General features: G+C 37.3%; 2 protein-coding genes across 3 annotated transcripts in view; both read right to left on the bottom strand.

Moving 5' to 3' along the window:
• LOC107752187 (interferon-induced protein 44-like) overlaps positions 1-773 on the bottom strand; it is a 9031-nt gene extending 8258 nt beyond the window's left edge. For both annotated transcript variants that reach the window (XM_016568082.1, XM_016568084.1), the window contains exon 1: positions 708-773. The gene's annotated coding sequence lies outside the window, so the exon portion shown is untranslated. The remainder of the gene's footprint in view (positions 1-707) is intronic.
• A 554-nt stretch (positions 774-1327) lies between these two features.
• Positions 1328-17543, bottom strand: LOC107752191 (microtubule-associated protein 1B-like). The gene is made up of 7 exons (XM_016568088.1): positions 17362-17543; positions 12664-12776; positions 7764-7872; positions 6564-6704; positions 4181-6437; positions 3115-3329; positions 1328-2901 (listed from the first exon to the last, which is right to left on the bottom strand). The coding sequence occupies exons 1-7, from the start codon at positions 17533-17535 to the stop codon at positions 2746-2748; spliced, it is 3165 nt and encodes a 1054-aa protein (XP_016423574.1). The 5' UTR covers positions 17536-17543; the 3' UTR covers positions 1328-2745.
• Positions 17544-17904: the final 361 nt, after the last annotated feature.

Genomic DNA, 17904 nt, shown 5'->3' with positions numbered 1-17904 from the left:
GTAGAAAAAAAGCGAAAAATGACAGACTTTTGACAATAAGATTTGACTACTGACATTAAATTAAAAGCATATTATCTTGGTAAAGTCATTTTGGAGAGTTGAAAACTCTCAGAATCTTTAAGTAGTGTATAATAGTTAAGAGTTTTAACTGTTTTGTGAGGAACATAATTAGGTCCCCAGAGAGCACACGTACGTCTGCAAGACGTCTGCTAAAGATCGCTTCATCTGGAAAGCATCTGCTGTGTACAAACATCTGATAGACGTCTCTAAGATGTCAGTTTTACATACTGAACATTCTAAATCATAAATATCTTAAAGACATCTTCTAAACGTCTGTTTGACATCTGATAGGAAACTTCCTATAGACGTATCGCAGATGAGCAAACCCTCTAAAAAATACGTCTTGCAGATGTAATGCAGACGTCAAATAGACGTCTCCGAGATGTACGAGTGCGGTCAGTGCAATCAAATTAAAACAGAATACGATTGTACTTTTTTGATTATTAACATAACTTACCTCAGTAAAGTCTTTTAAGGAGTCGAGATGTGACTAGTTTGAATCACTGACTAAATGTCAGATCGCTCTTAAACTTTCAGAACCGTTCAGTAGTGCATTACCAGAGTTATAACTACGTTTACCGTGGTATTTTTGTGAGGAACGCAGTAACTCAGGTAGGTCATTGCAAATCAAATTAAAACATACTCACAACAATGAAGTGAAAGAGAGCCGAGCAACCAAGTGAAGTGTTTCAATACTGAGAAAACGAAAGTACTGTATGTTGTGTACGTCTGATATCTGGCCAGTAGAGGGCTGCCATTCCATAGATTATTGTTAAAGGGAAAGCCAATATAAGTCAGCAACACAATAAAATACTAAGGAAAAATATAGCATGTCTTTAAGACTTTATTGTATTACTAAATTCGCTAAAGACGCATATTGTTCCAGAAGATGATTCTACTACGCGAAATTAGGCCTATCTATATATGCATAGGTGCTGAATAATATATTTCAACACAACAGTATTGACCAGCTTTCAGGACGAAATTTCATTCAGTTTTGCACGAACTTGAAACCTAAGCTTGCACAAATACATTTCTGGCCTTTGATGAATATCTTTTCACTTAGGTCTTTATCTGGGTTAAAAAAATAAATAAAATTCAAACCAAATGATTCATTTTTGTTATTCACATTTATACGGTTGTAGGTGTGTCATACAAATTAACACAGACCTTGAAATGTGCAGTTTTCAGAGTCCTTACACCACTGCAGAAAGACAAAAAAAACACACACACAACTGTACTTTCATTCTTAATTTATCAATTTTATTTAACATTTGAAAATACACTTACATTTTGGAATTCAGTACTGAAACATATACGCCTGTTAGTGAAATTTAACACACTTTCTATTCTTTTTTGGCTGGTTTCTCCAAAGTTTAAAGCATTTTAAACAAAACAATTCTGAAACAGTACTTGTACCTCAGAAAAATAATTTTATCGGCTCAGGAAAGAAAAAATATATATATAATAAAATAAAAGTGCAATTTTGAAAAGGTAAAGCTTTAACTGTTCCATTAATGGTTTTATAACAGTCCAAACAAACAAGAAAATGTTTTTTTTTTATGGAAATGTCTCCACCTGATCACAATTAAACATTTTATTTCTCAGAAAGTATAGCAGCCATTGCTGTGACAACGTACACATTGGTTGAGCTTGTCTACATGACATTCAATAAAAAGCAGTAAAGCAAGGTAATCAGCAAAAAGTATTCATAACTCAAATTAAGTGTCATGAATGACATGCTGCGTTAGTGTTTGTCGATGATGGCAAGAACAATAAGGCATTCAGCTTTATACACATATATGTTGTCTCTTCCAAAACAAAAAAAAAGCAAAGACTATAATATTCTCCACTCTCAATAAATGCAGAATTAAAATGTTTCTTGGCTTTCACTACATACATTTTCAAATATGCTTCACAAAAATACTTTACTTTGCCACATAGTGTTCACGCAAGTCATTTGACGCACTAAAATAATTTGATCTTGCTTACATTTTGAAACCACACTTTCTGCTGTGTTTTAATCTGAAAATCGAATTGGTACAAATTACTGTACTAGAGAAGTGTTTATCTAGCTGGTATAGCTCAGTGTCTGTTCATTTATTGACAAAGCTGGTTCAGTTCTGATAAACAAAACATAATATTTTAATTGCCTTCAATTCCTCCTTAACAGAAAACAAACATGCAGAAGGTGAAAAAAAAAAAACACTGTATCATTTAGTGCAGGATCTGTACAGTGAAACGCTGGAATACAAACATATCAAGTGTTAACCCAGATGTCTATCTCTATTCTGCCATAGTTTTCTAATGGGCATCTAAACTGTGCAAAATGTGTATGTAGGACCATGAAATATGGTAAATTGTTCAGATGAAACTCCAACATTCTAGATAATCAACAAGATGCAATGAATACAATTACATGGACAAATGTAAAACTGCTAAAAATAGCCATAAAAAAAAGAAAAGGCAACATTGTCTACCCTGTTCACACAGAATTCACAACATTTTAATAAGCAGCTAGAGTAGATGTTAACATTACAGATAAGAAGTAATTCCTGATGAATTCATCTGAAATGCTTCATCCTGCTGCTCAAGATAAAATGTGTGAAGAAAATGAGAGACAACGTTGTGAGAGTGAACAGAAGTGCTCTAGTTACAGGCAGGGGTGTGATTCTTCAGGTGTCTTTAAAACTCCACTTTGCATGCTGGGAAGGTCTCGTCCTGCATGGCTACGGTGCTGTTGCTCCCAAGTACCGTGATCGCTAGATCTCTCTGCCGCTCATGGGTCTCCTGGTACCAGCTGTGCATAGTCAGCGAGTCAAACGTGGGGATCAAAGTCACCTGCAGGTGAACGGAAAAACTATTAAACAACTATTAATCAGTACAACGGTCAAGTAACTGTCTGTCTTTTGTGGGACTGTCAAGCTGTGCAGGGAGCTGACATGATGAGGATGAGTAAACTTTGACCAGAACTTTCATTTTTGGGTGAACTATTCCTTTTGTAAAGCGCCTTGAGATTGGGAAAGGTGATGTATAAATAAAACATCTACTTACCTGCACATCTGGCCAGGATGCTTTGCCCTCTAAAAGAGAGTTGAGAATAGATTTCATGACTGTTTCCTTTTGTGGCTCATCTCCACTAATTATATAGCAGGATGAACGGAGGCGCCGGAAAAACTCCGCATCGACAGTGGAAGCTGCTGAGCCAGAGGGCAAATATGCCAAGTCCAAACAGATGGGTACTGAACTTGAATTTGCACTGACAGAACCTGCAAAGGGAAGCAAAAACATTATGCACATTTGGACTTCAAAGCACATTTACTGATCTCCCTCCCTCTATACTTCATATTCGTTACATTCGTTCATTCCTATATAAATGGAAAGCTTTGGGCCTTAGTTTTTTTCTGTTTTTTAAACACTTCATGAAATGTAATGCTGCTATTTATGTGGAGCTGGTTGGTTCGATTCAAAGTTTAAAACTTTCATTAGATTCATTAAACACCAGAGTTACAAATGGACAATATATTCCCGGAGCTCAGGCCACTGGTTTGCATTGACCAGATTGATTGTCTTGAAATTCATTCCTGAAGGCAGTTGTTGATGTGTTACCTAAGCTGTAACAACATAGTTGTAGCAGTAGCACTTTTAAGGGCATGAATTTAAGTCTTGTCCAGATTGTAAGTCCAGTTCCAATTTCTGTGCATATCCGATTGGAATCTAATCATATTTTTACCGTAGGCATACCAATGCACCGTCATTGCCATTGAAACCAATGCAGATATTCCGTTAAACGAAACAGCGTCACGAGACACACAAATCGAATCTGAACAGTTGCGATACACCGTGAGGACAGTCAGTCATTTAGATCAGAATCCAAGTGGATATACAAATAATCTGATAAGGACTGATAGTGTGAACATGGCTTTAGAGATGCAACCTATTAGAGAATCCAAAAATTACAGTTGGCATACTAAAATCCTCTAAATAGTGCCTTTAAATTCCTGCCCTTTTTATTTATCATCACTAAAAAAAGCCTATCGAATTGACTAGGCGAATATCCTGACCGATCCCCAACATATGTACAATTCATATATTTCTGGAAGAAACAATGAGCACTTACTGGATGAGGACTTTGAAGGCACTGGTCTAGATCCGCTAACAGCATTGCGGGATGCAGGTCTGGTGTCCAGACTGGATGTTGGCCGAATAGTTCCACTGGCAGACACTGGAGCACCAGTCTTTGTCTTCCCACCCTGTGTTACGATGTTTGCAGGTGCAGTCTTTGTGGACACAGGCGCTGATTTTTTGGTCTTTGATGTTACATTCTTGGAAGATCTACCCTGACCATCAGCCTCTGGGTCAGCCATGCAGGCATCGGGCTGGGGTGGCAGTGGAGGTAAATCTTTCATTGGGGCAGGTGGAGGGTCTTCAGAGACATGCTGGGAATTGTGGTGTAACGAATGACTGCTAGGATGGTCGTGAGGATGGTGTGGTGGAAAGATGTCACTAGGGTCCTCATCAGAGTCCAAGTCCTCAGTAATGGAGGGACACTCTTCAGTGGCTGGTGGCACATCAGAATCAGAAACCGAGATGAGAGAGACGCTGACAGAGGATGTCGTCTCCTGACCTTCCAGAGACTGATGATCGCTACTACTGCACTGGTAGGGCAGTCTACCGGGCTCCAGAGAGAGGTCAGGACTTGGAGCAGGAACCTCCGAAGAGAGTCCCTGTTGGTTCTCTGGAGATTTGTGATGCTTAAACTCACAGGGTGAAACCAGACATAGATCGACATCATGTGGAAGGATGTCAATCTGTGGTCCAAAGAGGTGATTCTCTGATTCATCATATGCGTGGTGTTTCTTAACATCCTTGCCAAGAGTTTTGGTAGTTTTTTTGTCTTCTGGTTTGACCTCTTTCTTAATCTCCTTTTTCAAATCAGGTTTAATATCTTTCTTGGGCTTTGCACCAAGATCTTTTTTCAAGGGTTCTTTCTTTTTCTCTACATTCTCATCTTTCTTTGCAATACTTGTCGGTGGCCTTTCCTCTTTCTTCCTAACTTCCTTTTTCTCATCTTTAGCAGGTTCTTTCTTAGCCACTTGCTTTTCAGGCTTAGAAGTTATTTGTTTCACATCATCTTTTGGCTTCGCTTTTTCCTCACCCTCTTTCCCTTCTTTTGGAACGGTGTCATTAGTGGGTTTAATCTTTGTTTTAGTGTCTTGCCTTTTCAAATCTACTTTGCTTACCTTGTCTTTGAGTGAGGCACTACCAGGTCGAGACTCTTTGGAAATACTCTTAAGGCTTTCCTTGCTCTCAGCACGCTTTGGCTGTTTATCCAATTTTGATGCCTCAAGGTCTTTCAAACTAACTTCTGGGTGTTTGAGGAACTCTAGATGCTTTAGTCTTCCTAAACCCTCGAAGATCTTGGATTCTGGAGTGCACCCAGGAAACAGAACACGAATGATCTTTTCTCGAGGATTAGCTGGATGCCATACCAACAGTGCACATATGGACACCATACACTCTAGAGGGATTTCTGAGGTTTTTATATTCGGAGTGCTGGCAGGCCAAGTTTGCAAGAAAGCCTCTAGTTCTTTGCTACCTTTGACTGGATTGAGTACATAAAGATCTAGTCGACCTACACCCATCTTCTGGAAAAGAATTACCGGCTCGACAGCTGGCCCAGCAGAGCGACTGAGCTGTTCTGGAAAAATTGACAACTTTTCTAAATGCTGTAATGTTAGGGAACCCTGATCACAACTTCGAAGGACCTTGGAGTCACTCTGTAATGTTTTGAGTCTTTCTGAAGCATTGAAAAATACAACCCCTATTTCTGGAGATATCAGATTCCTCTGCCAGTCTTCATTGCTCTGCGATCCAGCGGACTCCTCTTCTTGTTGTTCAGCCACTTTTCTGTGAAGTAGGCTGTTTATACCAGGTAGATTATCCACACCGACATGGGTGAGCAATACTGAGTCAACTCGGTCTAGATGTCTCACCAGTTTCCAAAAACAGGATCGAGAATCAGACCCCCCATTGACTAAGACATTGAAACCATTCACAGCAAAGAAGGCACTGTCACCTCTTCCTCCAGGAAACACATAGCAGCAGGGACGGGACAGTTTTAGGAAGCCAACTGTACTGGGTGCCTTGAGCAAGTCAAAAGGCAACTGAGGTTCAAGAGACTCTGACAGATACTCTGTAAACTCCTGAAGGCCCTCCATCTCTGGGAGCACTAACGGAGGGTTGGTTTTAATTTCTATATAATCTTGCAAATTATGTTTTTCTAACTGAGAATTTTTCCACATCCCAGATTCGGGACAGCTCAGAGTTAGGCTGGCTTTCTGAGTAGGGTCTGCAGAGGTCAGAAGATCTCCAATCTGTTTTGAGAACAAAAAATTTGAATAATAATATTTATTACAGTTAGTTAATATGTAAATTGTTTCTGACTATTAAAAGAGTACAATTACAAAATAACCAACTTGTTTGACAAATGCTTGACTGACCTCTTGATCTGTAAATATCTGGATAAAGTCATTTAATGAAAAAGACCCTATTTGTAACACAACGTCTCCAGTGTCTTCAACGCATCGTCCAGCAAGAATTAGCAGCTTGTGAAGAGACGTATCGGAAATGAGCCGACGAACCTATGAAAATAAAGACAAGCATTAAAATGTGCAATGACTGTTGCACTTAAATTTTGTTAGAGAGCTCATAATAAACTGTACCAACAGTATTTAGACCACAAATCGAGACCCTAAGTACAAAATGTTAAGAACGTTTAAAAGAGGACACTTGGTTGCTGCACTGGATAGCAAATAAATATCAAGAGCAAATATAACCGAACAAGGTACTTCAAGGAATGTGTCAACATTTCCCCTGTATTTACACGGTCTAACGCAGAGTAAATTCCAGTCAAATAGCTTTCATACATTTATTAGAGAAGAACTGCAGTGGACAGAGAACAGTGAAGGAACTGAGGATGCATGTGTGTGTAATCGTACAGCAAAGCCAATATTTAACAGTTTAAACAAAAGGGAATCCAGGTAAATAATTTACATCATAAAAGCAAATGTTAATTCGACTTTGATTTAGGGTTGGGTACAACACAAGAAAAGCTAAGCAATACAAACTTTCAAACATCGTCTAGAATAGTGCAAGCTAGAACTGGGAGAGACATTAGAAAATGTGAAAGCATAGATCATTTTTTTAATAAAGAGTTTACTAGTATTTAAATTATATTCAATATATATCTGCTCCGATATGGCTTGATTTCTTAACATAAAACTATCATATTTGTGAATCCTTCCTAGTCTTCCAATTTGCAAAACTAGACTAAAGGTGCGGTAACATTTACCGTTGCTCTGTGAAATTTCTCGGGCAAAATCCAGTCATACAAATAGGAATTCTTGCGGTCGTTTTGTGTGAGGGTGAAAAAGTTCATCATACAGATTTCTTGACTCAATGCTATTGACAATGGGCTTTTTGCACATTAAATGTCGCTGAAATTTCGCTAATGTGAGCACACCTTAATGATGTCTAATTGGAAAAATATAAAAGCCCAATTAAAAAAAAATCATTAACACAATGTTGCTTAATTTTGTATTGCCGACTATATTTAAATTCCAGCTGCAAACCAATTATACTAAGTGCATGTGTGTTGATATTAATGTATTGCAAACTACACAAAGCACTTCAACACTCACCTCTGAACAAACCAAATCATGAGATGGGTTGACTATCACTTGGGTCTCAAGCACATCCCCGCTGTGCTGCAGGGTCTTCTGGCCTGTGGATAGGGACAAAAAGTGTGGTCTTTTAAAAAGTTTGTGTATGACCATAAAGTTATTATTTAAAATTTTAGTATGTAAAAGTTACACACAGCGGCTAGAGAACAGTAACAAACATGGCAGCCAAACAGGCAACACTTCCTCTTCCCCCCACATTTAATTTTTCATGCTTTCTTTCTAATGTGCCTTTCAATGAAAGATGCAAAATGCAACAAATGAAACAAAAGTTTTTGGATGCAAACATAGAAATGCAACATACACATGCAGCAAGGACAGCGTTTGTGGTCACAATGATGCTTGCTGGGACGTTCTGTGCCATTTACTGGATTACAGCACAGCATACTGTAGAACCTGGAGTTAAAAATGCCCCATCACTGTATTATGCACCAGGACAATGGCCCCCGAATGGTGCAAAGACCGCCACATCAGCAGCATAGGCCTATATATAAATCGCAGCATGCTGCATCATGTGGGTTTATTGCTCGAGTCGAAAGGCTTTATTCTACTTCCTCAATTATGAAAACAATATCATTTTGATGCAGTGGATTAGGAAGTACAGGATGTTGAAGAGGTCACAAAACGGATGTTTAAGACTGGCTGCATGACATGTTCCTGTCTTTTCCACAAACAATGAGCAAACGTGAGCTGATGGTAATTCTAGCCTCTTCTCTGCACCATGACTAGTTGAAAACACATGGTAGGAAGCATCGCTTTCCTTCCTGTATGCAGGCGCAGTGCTATGACAACATCTTTACAGTCTCTAGCAGTCACAGAGAAGTTGAGAAACAATATGTAGGGCTACAAACTAACATATGAGAGCGAAGCTGTACAGATTGTGGCAGCAGCACCTTTAACTTAAACGTTAAAGGACACAACTAGCAATAATAATAGTCATATTCAACAGTCATTTTTTATACTAATGATACTAACTATTTTAGGATTCAAAGAAACACAAAACAATACAGGAATTATATCATAGCGAGTACCACAGTCATTAGGTCTTCTAAAATGTGCAATATTTTGATCAATTTTCCATGAAAAGGCAAGATTTCAGGTGGTAAAATGTCAGGTGGAGAAACTCTCCACAAACTAAGAAATATATCACTATCTATTTTTAAAATTTAAATCCTGAAAAACAAGTGTTGTTTAAGATGTGTACACTCATATGTAGTTAAAAATGTAAAGAAAATATGTTATTACTTTTCATTTGATGGCAACAACACATTACATTTTATTGACATTAAAATTACATTCATTAAATTTAAACCTCTTGAAAATGGTATAAAAGTTTATCAAAATCCTATGAAACCAACATGAATACATTTCTAAGAACATAACACACAAGTTTTAAACTAATAAAAAAATTTAAAAAAATTTAAAAAAAAAAGTGTCTTTACTAAATTATTCTATTCCTTAATGCATTTTTTGTTTATTTTTACTTTTTGTAGTAACACTAGAGGACCTTCCAACCAAATTTAGTCGCACCAGCTGATCATTTTTAATACATTATAATGGTCACACTTTAGTTTAGGGACCAATTACTAGTTAGGGACTAGTCGCTATTAACTACGACTTTTGCCTCAAACTCCTAATTTGCTGTTTATGAATAGTAAGGATAAACTAAGTTTAGGTATGGGGTAGGATTAAGGGATCTAGAATATGGTCATACAGAATAAGACATTTATATGTGCTTTATAAGTATTAATGAACAGCCAATATGCTAGTAATATGCATGCCAATAAGCAACTAGTTACTATTATTTTTTATGTGGCACTAAAACACCTTTGTAATATCGTATGACTTCAGAAGACTTAAAATATACTGTACACTCTTAAAAATAAAGGTGCTTCATGATGCCATAGAAGAACCTTTTTGTCTAAATGGTTCCATAAAGAACCTTTAATATCTGAAGAACCTTTCTGTTTCACAAAAGCTTCTTTGTGGCGAAAGAAGGTTCTTCAGATTATAAAAATGTAAGAAAGAGATGGTTCTTTAAAGAACCTTTGACTGAATGGTTCTTTGTGGAACCAAAAAAGGTTCTTCTATGGCATCGCTTGAAGAACCTTTTGAAGCACCTTTATTTTTAAGAGTGTAAAGTGTTACCATTAGAAATACTTAAAATAGTTAATGTTTGAAAGCTTCAATAATAAAATATGGTTTCAGTATGAAAACATATTCTTAAGCACATTCCTTCTATTCTTAAAACATATTCCTTCCATGAATCCTTCTAGGCTCAAAGTTTGAATTTCAGAAACTTTCTCAATTTCAAAGTTATTTAGCACTGCTGGTGCACACTGCACAGTGCCAAAACAAATCCATAATTCAGCAAGAAATCGATGCCATGAAAACAGAACCTGCAGAAATCGAGTCTCAGCACTGTTGTTGTGTACCACCAGCATAATACCACTCCAGTGAAGCTTTGCTCAGTGCCCTCAGCATGCCTCTGATCTTATCGAGCAGTAATTATGTGTGTGGCAGCCCTTCCTTTGCCACCCATTACAAACCACTGCAGCACAGACCATCACATCAGGAACGGCAACAGCTCTTCAGAACAGGTACATGAGAGCCATTACAGAAACATATGCACATAACGGAGTGCTATTCATGTTGTGTATGGGACACTGTCAAATGTATTACAGGCTCTTGTACAAACACGCACCCGGTCGGTCCTGTTCTCTGTCATTTGTGTAAATAGGGGCGAGGGGTTTAATCTGATCTATCTGCTGCGTTCAGGACATTCTGCTGGGACCAGCTGCTCTGAAAAACAGATCACAGCCTCCTCTGTGAAGCGCTGGGATATTCAGCTGAAACTGTAGCTTGGCAGTAGTTAAACTAAAACTATGGGTTACTAACAAAAAGGAGCTAACTACACTGCAACTATATTAAGAGGGACGTTAATGTGTTTTTTTTAGAATTCTTAGAATGGTTGCTTCTTTCTTGCACAGAAGCAGATCTCAATCAGCGTGACAGCATTAAACTTAAACATGTGACCCTGGACCACAAAACCAGTCACAAGGGTAAATTTTTCGAAATTGAGATTTATACATCATCTGAAAGCTGACAAAGGACAATATTTGGCCGAGATACAACTATTTTAAAATCTGGAATCTGAGGGTGCAAAAAATTAAGTTTTGATATATTTACTGTAGGAAATTTACAAAATATCTTCATGGAACATGGTCTTTACTTAATATCCTAATGATTTTTGGCATAAAAGAAAAATCTATAATTTTGACCCATACAATGTATTGTTGACTATTGCTACAAATATACCCCAGCGACTTAAGACTGCTTTTGTGCTCCAGGGTCACATATAAATCAATAAAACTAAAACTACACATTGAATCAACATACTAAGAAACAGCTATTTTTCTATTTAAAAAAAATAAAAAATGTAGCAAATATAAACTCAACAACATACAAAAATGATGAAATGCCACATACAGAGCAGCACTGCCGTTTGAAAAAGTGGTCACTTAATAGTGCTAGTTTTTTAATGGACTGTCCAAACAAACCAATTTGCAATAAATAAATAAGACACAAGAAATCAGTTTTATTTTTCACAAGTTCCATTATGATTTCCACTATTTTTTTCTGTTATTGTATATTTAGGCTTGTAGTCAAAAAGGGTGTCAAATTAAGTGAATTAATAACATAAATTTAACCAAAAACACATGGCTAATTTAAATTATTAAAAATATTACTATTATTTTTATTGTTATTGAATTGGACTTTTTTTTTTTTTTTGCAGAAAAATGAGTGAAGCCCTGTGAGTTTGTGTGTATTTGACAGGTTAAATAAGCATCTCATTTCAAATGAATTTCAAAAATCAGTGAAATTCTACATTCTACAATTAATTCAATTTTTATTTGTCAGATTTTCCACAAGGCCCTGAATGTAGAGTTGTCAAACTACACCAAATAGAATTTCAACAATAATGGCTAACTAATCGCAGCTTCTGTCGAATCGCGATCTCGATTCCATTTCGATTTATCGTGCAGCCCTAATGGCAACCTTTTCAAACTGGTAGCCCTTCCTGCCCAGATACAACACGTACGTCTCCAAGATTTCACTTAAAGGCTGCTTCAGGTGTGCTGCAATAGAGATGGATCTTTTCTTTAGTTTAAGGTGGATCCATTTAGCATCTTTGGCCTTGGGCAAAAAAGCTCACTACTTCCAAAACGTACACAGACTCCATCATCTGTCAAACGGACTGCATCAGTGTGATCAGAGCGATCTGCCCCTGACATTCCTGAACAGCTGCTCAAAGATTAGTCAGGATTAGTCAGCATGAGTGCTTGGAAATGACTGGGTCACTATACCGGTCACATTCAGCGGGAACCAAGCCTACATGAAAACACAGAGCAACAGATGCTGCCGGTGTGTACAGGGATGCACAGATAGCAAGACAGACGGGGTTAAAGACAGGCACAGGCTGGAGAACAGTGGACAATCGCAGCTTCTGTCGAATCGCGATCTCGATTCCATTTCGATTTATCGTGCAGCCCTAATGGCAACCTTTTCAAACTGGTAGCCCTTCCTGCCCAGATACAACACGTACGTCTCCAAGATTTCACTTAAAGGCTGCTTCAGGTGTGCTGCAATAGAGATGGATCTTTTCTTTAGTTTAAGGTGGATCCATTTAGCATCTTTGGCCTTGGGCAAAAAAGCTCACTACTTCCAAAACGTACACAGACTCCATCATCTGTCAAACGGACTGCATCAGTGTGATCAGAGCGATCTGCCCCTGACATTCCTGAACAGCTGCTCAAAGATTAGTCAGCATGAGTGCTTGGAAATGACTGGGTCACTATACCGGTCACATTCAGCGGGAACCAAGCCTACATGAAAACACAGAGCAACAGATGCTGCCGGTGTGTACAGGGATGCACAGATAGCAAGACAGACGGGGTTAAAGACAGGCACAGGCTGGAGAACAGTGATGCGGTAAAGACTAGACACGGGTTGTGATGGGTATTCAAGGGCCCTTTGAATTTTTTTTATATTTTCAAGTTCTTCTTCTCTTTTTTTTTTTCAGGATTAATAATTGAAAATGCATGTCTATTTATTTATTTTTATTTATTTATAAAATAATAGGGCCCTTTTACTTTATTATTGAAGATGGCGGCAAAAAAACAAAACAAAACAAAAAAGACCTAAAACATGAACAATTTAACTAATCTTTTAAAACGTAACCATCTGAAAAATGTATAATTCCTTTTATTATTTAACAAAGTGCTGGACAACAGAGGTTTACTGTTAAAATTAAAACATGGAAGAAAAGTTGCAAGGTATTCCTTTAAAAAATGAATAATTGCATTATTATTACTTTGAAAAGAACATTCTACTATGAAGTAGTAATATATTTGTCATGATTTCTTCAAGTTAAACCAAACTTTTATTTTGACGTGTTGTCATGAAGACCATTGAGTTTCTTCATGTATATGACAGCAGTTTTTAATTAAATGAAATAGTCTTTTAGCACTTCAATATTCACAGAAACTAATCCATATCACTCGCAAGCGTACAGCCCGACTTTTAATTTATTCATTCAAAAATTGCCAAAATCCATGACATACTGCGTTATATTGTAAATTTGTCACATACACGCTACATTTGTCACATACACAGTTACATACAGAATACAATCTGCAGTGAAAAGTGCATTTATAAATGTAAATAGATGTAAACTTTATGACTGATTTCCATGTTTCCCTATGTGTGCAAGGCTGATAGCTTTTGGAACGTTTTCCCAGTCATACTGATCCTGCTGCTTCAACACAGTGCCTTCTTTGTACACGGCAAATCAAAACACTGAAAGCTTGAGCTCCCTGTGATTGAAAAGCACACAAATATTAATTCTTAAACAACACACAGAAAAATTAGTGCAGCAGTGAAAGGCAGTGTTGTCCTGGGCACAGAGACATTTACAGGCACAGACGGGTCTTTGAGTCTCATGAAGAGAACGGTTTGAGCCCGAGGGGGAGTTCAGATCAGGGAGACTCTTTCACATGCACTATTACAGGGTAGGAGATATGAACTCATCTTATCTTAGTCTTATTTTACATCAAAGTTTATCATACTATGGTTGTTTTTGCTGGAATTATATTCAGTACCATTCTGTAATGCCTATTTATGGATAAACCAGTGAATTAAATGCGCACTTAGTAAATAGTAATATACATATACAATATTTAAAAAAATTAATGAAACGTGGGTAAAAACTACTTTTTTCCTACTATTTGTAATTAAAATATTGGTAACAATAAGGTTAAATTAACATTAGTTAATGCATTAGTTATCATGAACTATATTACTGATGTTGGTTTAATGTTATTTTCTGCATGTTCTAAATTAATAAATTTTTTCCATGATTTTAAATGATACATTAACATTAGCTAACGCACTGTATTATGAATGCATTAATGAACAACACTATATTTATAAATTAACATACATTTAGATTAATAAATGCTTCTAAAATAGTTCGCGATACCTTATGCATTAACTAACATCAACAAAGTGAACCTTATTGTAAAGTGTTCCTAAAATATCTTTACCTTGAACTACATTTTGTCATACGAACAAAGTGAGTTCACTTCATGAAAGAATCATCAGAATTATTAAATCCAGTAATTCTGGAGCTTGAAAGTCTTTTGAAAACAAATCATTTTTTCAATTCGAATTCATTTGTTCTGAATCAGGCTTCACTGGTCAGCCAAAAGAACAATTTTACAGAAAAACATGACTTCTTGCCTTTATTTGGGTCTTCATTCAATTCAGACCGTGAACCAAAAAAAAAAGTAAAACTAAATTTAGGCTCCAAATTGAATAGACAGCTTACAACGTTGTAGTGAAATAGCAGAAACACAAACACCAGTTGAATTATATTTGCAACATTTTGCAGCAATATTTTTTTATAATTCTGCTTGTGCAGCAGCGTTATTATTATTATTATTAACTAAAACAAACCATTACAAATTTTACTTTGTTAAAACAAAGCTGAAATAAAAAATATATAAATATTACACGAAAAAGTACAAAAATTATTTTTAAAAAAACTTAAATGAGGCTAAAAAACAAAAGCAGCCATGTGGATATTGGCCATCTACTGTGAAATAAAATAGTAAAGCAAAATCTCTAGCGATTTACATATATCTCTCGCATTATGCAATATAAACGATCACACTGCCCAGCCGACTCCAAACCTTCAAGATTGATCTGAAGTGATATTCTTTGCAATATGTCAAAGAAAACATGATGTGCTGTAACCACCTCAACAAAGAATCTAGCAAGTACAGACCCACTTTGAAACAATAATCAGCAGTTAATTACTCACAGCCAGGATGGCGGCAGCTGGTTGCTAGAAAAAAAAACAACAAAAAAAACTGCTGATTTAACCCTCATTGTATTAGCATGCTTACAAGACAAATACTGTCTATCCTGACTTACTTCAGCAAAGCTGACAAATTTGACATGCAGGTGACAGGTGAACTGCAAACTATAGCTTGACTGTTTTGTTTGTGTTAACCACACTTCACTAACACAAGATAATTAACTAGTCATGACAGGGTCTATTAATCCAGTGCTGAAATTCTACAGGACAGAGGATTTTTATATCTATTTATAAGTAAGAATATAGATTTCAATGGTGTCTCCATTGCTGAAATCAGAGAAGAATCAGCCCAGCCAATGATCACCCACACTCAGCTTCAATGCATCACTGTGCCTTTGAGATAAATGATTCAGGGACAAAGAAGAGCATACAAGACAGATTAGCAGGGTTCCAATGATCCCTTTGGACAACACATGTTTAATATAAAGTGGTAAAGATGATTTAGGCCTGGAGAATTTCAGCTGTTGGTCTTTTCTGCCCCACTCCAGTCTGCAGCCTGACCCGAAGGGACTTTTCCTTTGTGCATGAAGGACATGTTTGTTTTCCAATTTTGTGCTGATTCATGATAAAAAGTTTCAGGCCAGCATACAGTCTGCGCATGGAACTCCACTGATGATTTTCACTCTTTACAAACTTTATTAACTCCTTGACTCTAGTGTTTTCAGCAACTAACAAGAGTAAAGTATAGGGCTGGGCAAATTTTTTTTTTCGATTAATCGTTTTTTTAAATGACATTGATTCGATATCGGACTAGTGAGGTGGAAGCTGCAGCGTCTGGCCAGGAAGAGAAGGAAACACTGGCAACCGTCACAAAGAGGATGTGTGCGTATCAGTCACACGGCCCTTGTGTATAACCACAGATAAAGGGACCGAAAATCAAAGGAAAGCAGAGGATAAAAGAAAAATAACTACAGTAATCCCAGCTGCACACACACAATCATCTCTATCCAGCCTGGTCTCAGTCTGGCTGACTAAAAAGTCTATAAACCCCCTCTAAAAGTCAACAGGGGTGGAAGACCAGCTTAGGCCGGTCTAATCAGTTTTCTTTCAACAAGGCAGATGTACCTCACACATTTTAAAGATGAACTTTGAACCATCCAGCACAATGAGGAAGGAGAGTCTGCAAACACAAGATTGGCTATATATAACTGTGCAAAAGAGCTGCTTCGCTTTTCAGGGACTTTCAACTGAGAAAACAAGCCAGTGACGCATATCAGCTGCTATATAAATGACCTTATCTTTCTTTCATAAGAGGGTGCGTTCAGATTGGACGATTGCAAGCAGACCGTCTGAACAGGGAAGTCACGTTGGCTTAACCATGCTGAAGTAAATGAGCTGCACTATTTATGTTCTGCAGAGCAGGCTGGGTCTTTTTATGTGCTTTGGGATCCAGGGGCCAAGAATCTCACAAAAGAACCCTGAAATATTGAAAAAACCAATAACATCATTTGCACCTCAGAGATTACAGGAAGCATCTATCTTTGTAAACACGGTAGACTCACACTGTTATTCAGTCTGCAGTCTCTCTGGCACTGACTACCTTCTGCAAAGAGCAGTCAAACTTCCTCGTATTGATTTAAGACCCTATACAGGTTTTATGCCATGCCTGAAAGCCGAGAGCCCCGTTCAACAGTTAATATCTGTGTATGAGCCCTCTGTGGGCATTCATCTCATTTTAGTTCCTACTCAGCTGACAAAATGAAAAGGAGGTCAAGGTCACATGAACAAAAAGGGACTCTCTGGAGTTGATATTCGGTTACATTCATGCCATGTGACAGCTTTCAAGAGACTTTCAATGTTAATTCGGCAAACCATCTACTCATCTATATCACTCAGGCTTTTATGTTGCTAGGTAATAAGCAATACAGACCTTAAAGTTAAAATAGTAGTAACTAGTAGTAGACACTTTAAACTAGAAAACAATGGCTCTTTTTCTTTATATTTCAACATGTGTACACATAATAATAATTATTATTATTATTATAAAACTCTAGAAGCATGAGCTACAAAAAGAGACTGGCGTCTTTTTCGGATGAATTTGTTACATTGTATCCAGCGATAATTCTCTTCATGACGTCAGCTCCGCGAGTGAGGGGCGAGGGGAAAGCGCTCACTCACCATCCTACAGTAAGACGAAACTTTACCTCTTTCAATCTCTGACACCAGTAAATCCACAAATCCGGCCGGACCGGGCTGTCCAACAATGACCAGCAAAGAGTACTTGTCGCTGCAGAAACCAGGTCGGCTGGAGTTTTCCATGCTTGCCAACTCGCCGCTGTGCTCCTCCGCCATGTTGCAAAGTTTACACCGATTCGCGAGCGGATTGTTCGTTTGACTCGGTTCTCTCTAATGATTCGGTCGAACCGATTCTCTCTGGATCTTTTGCGGAGAACATGACGTGAGAAAAAAAATTGGAGCAACAGCATACATATTTGACACTTATTATTATTATTATTTATTTTTTAAAAGATAAAACAATGATAGTTAGAGCGAATGAATCTGGTACGCATACATTTATAGGGTACTGAATACGAACAAATACATTATATCTATATTGATAATAATTTAATCGAAAACATGGTGATAACAGCCAAACATTAAATGTAGGTGCAAAACAATGATGCTGCTCGTGGATGCTGCTACAATGACACGTAAAATGCT

This window comes from Sinocyclocheilus rhinocerous, unplaced genomic scaffold (genome assembly GCF_001515625.1).
Source record: "Sinocyclocheilus rhinocerous isolate Xijiao unplaced genomic scaffold, SAMN03320098_v1.1 scaffold4034, whole genome shotgun sequence".
NCBI classification, from domain to species: Eukaryota; Metazoa; Chordata; class Actinopteri; order Cypriniformes; family Cyprinidae; genus Sinocyclocheilus; species Sinocyclocheilus rhinocerous.
This window is presented reverse-complemented; position numbering and strand designations above follow the sequence as displayed.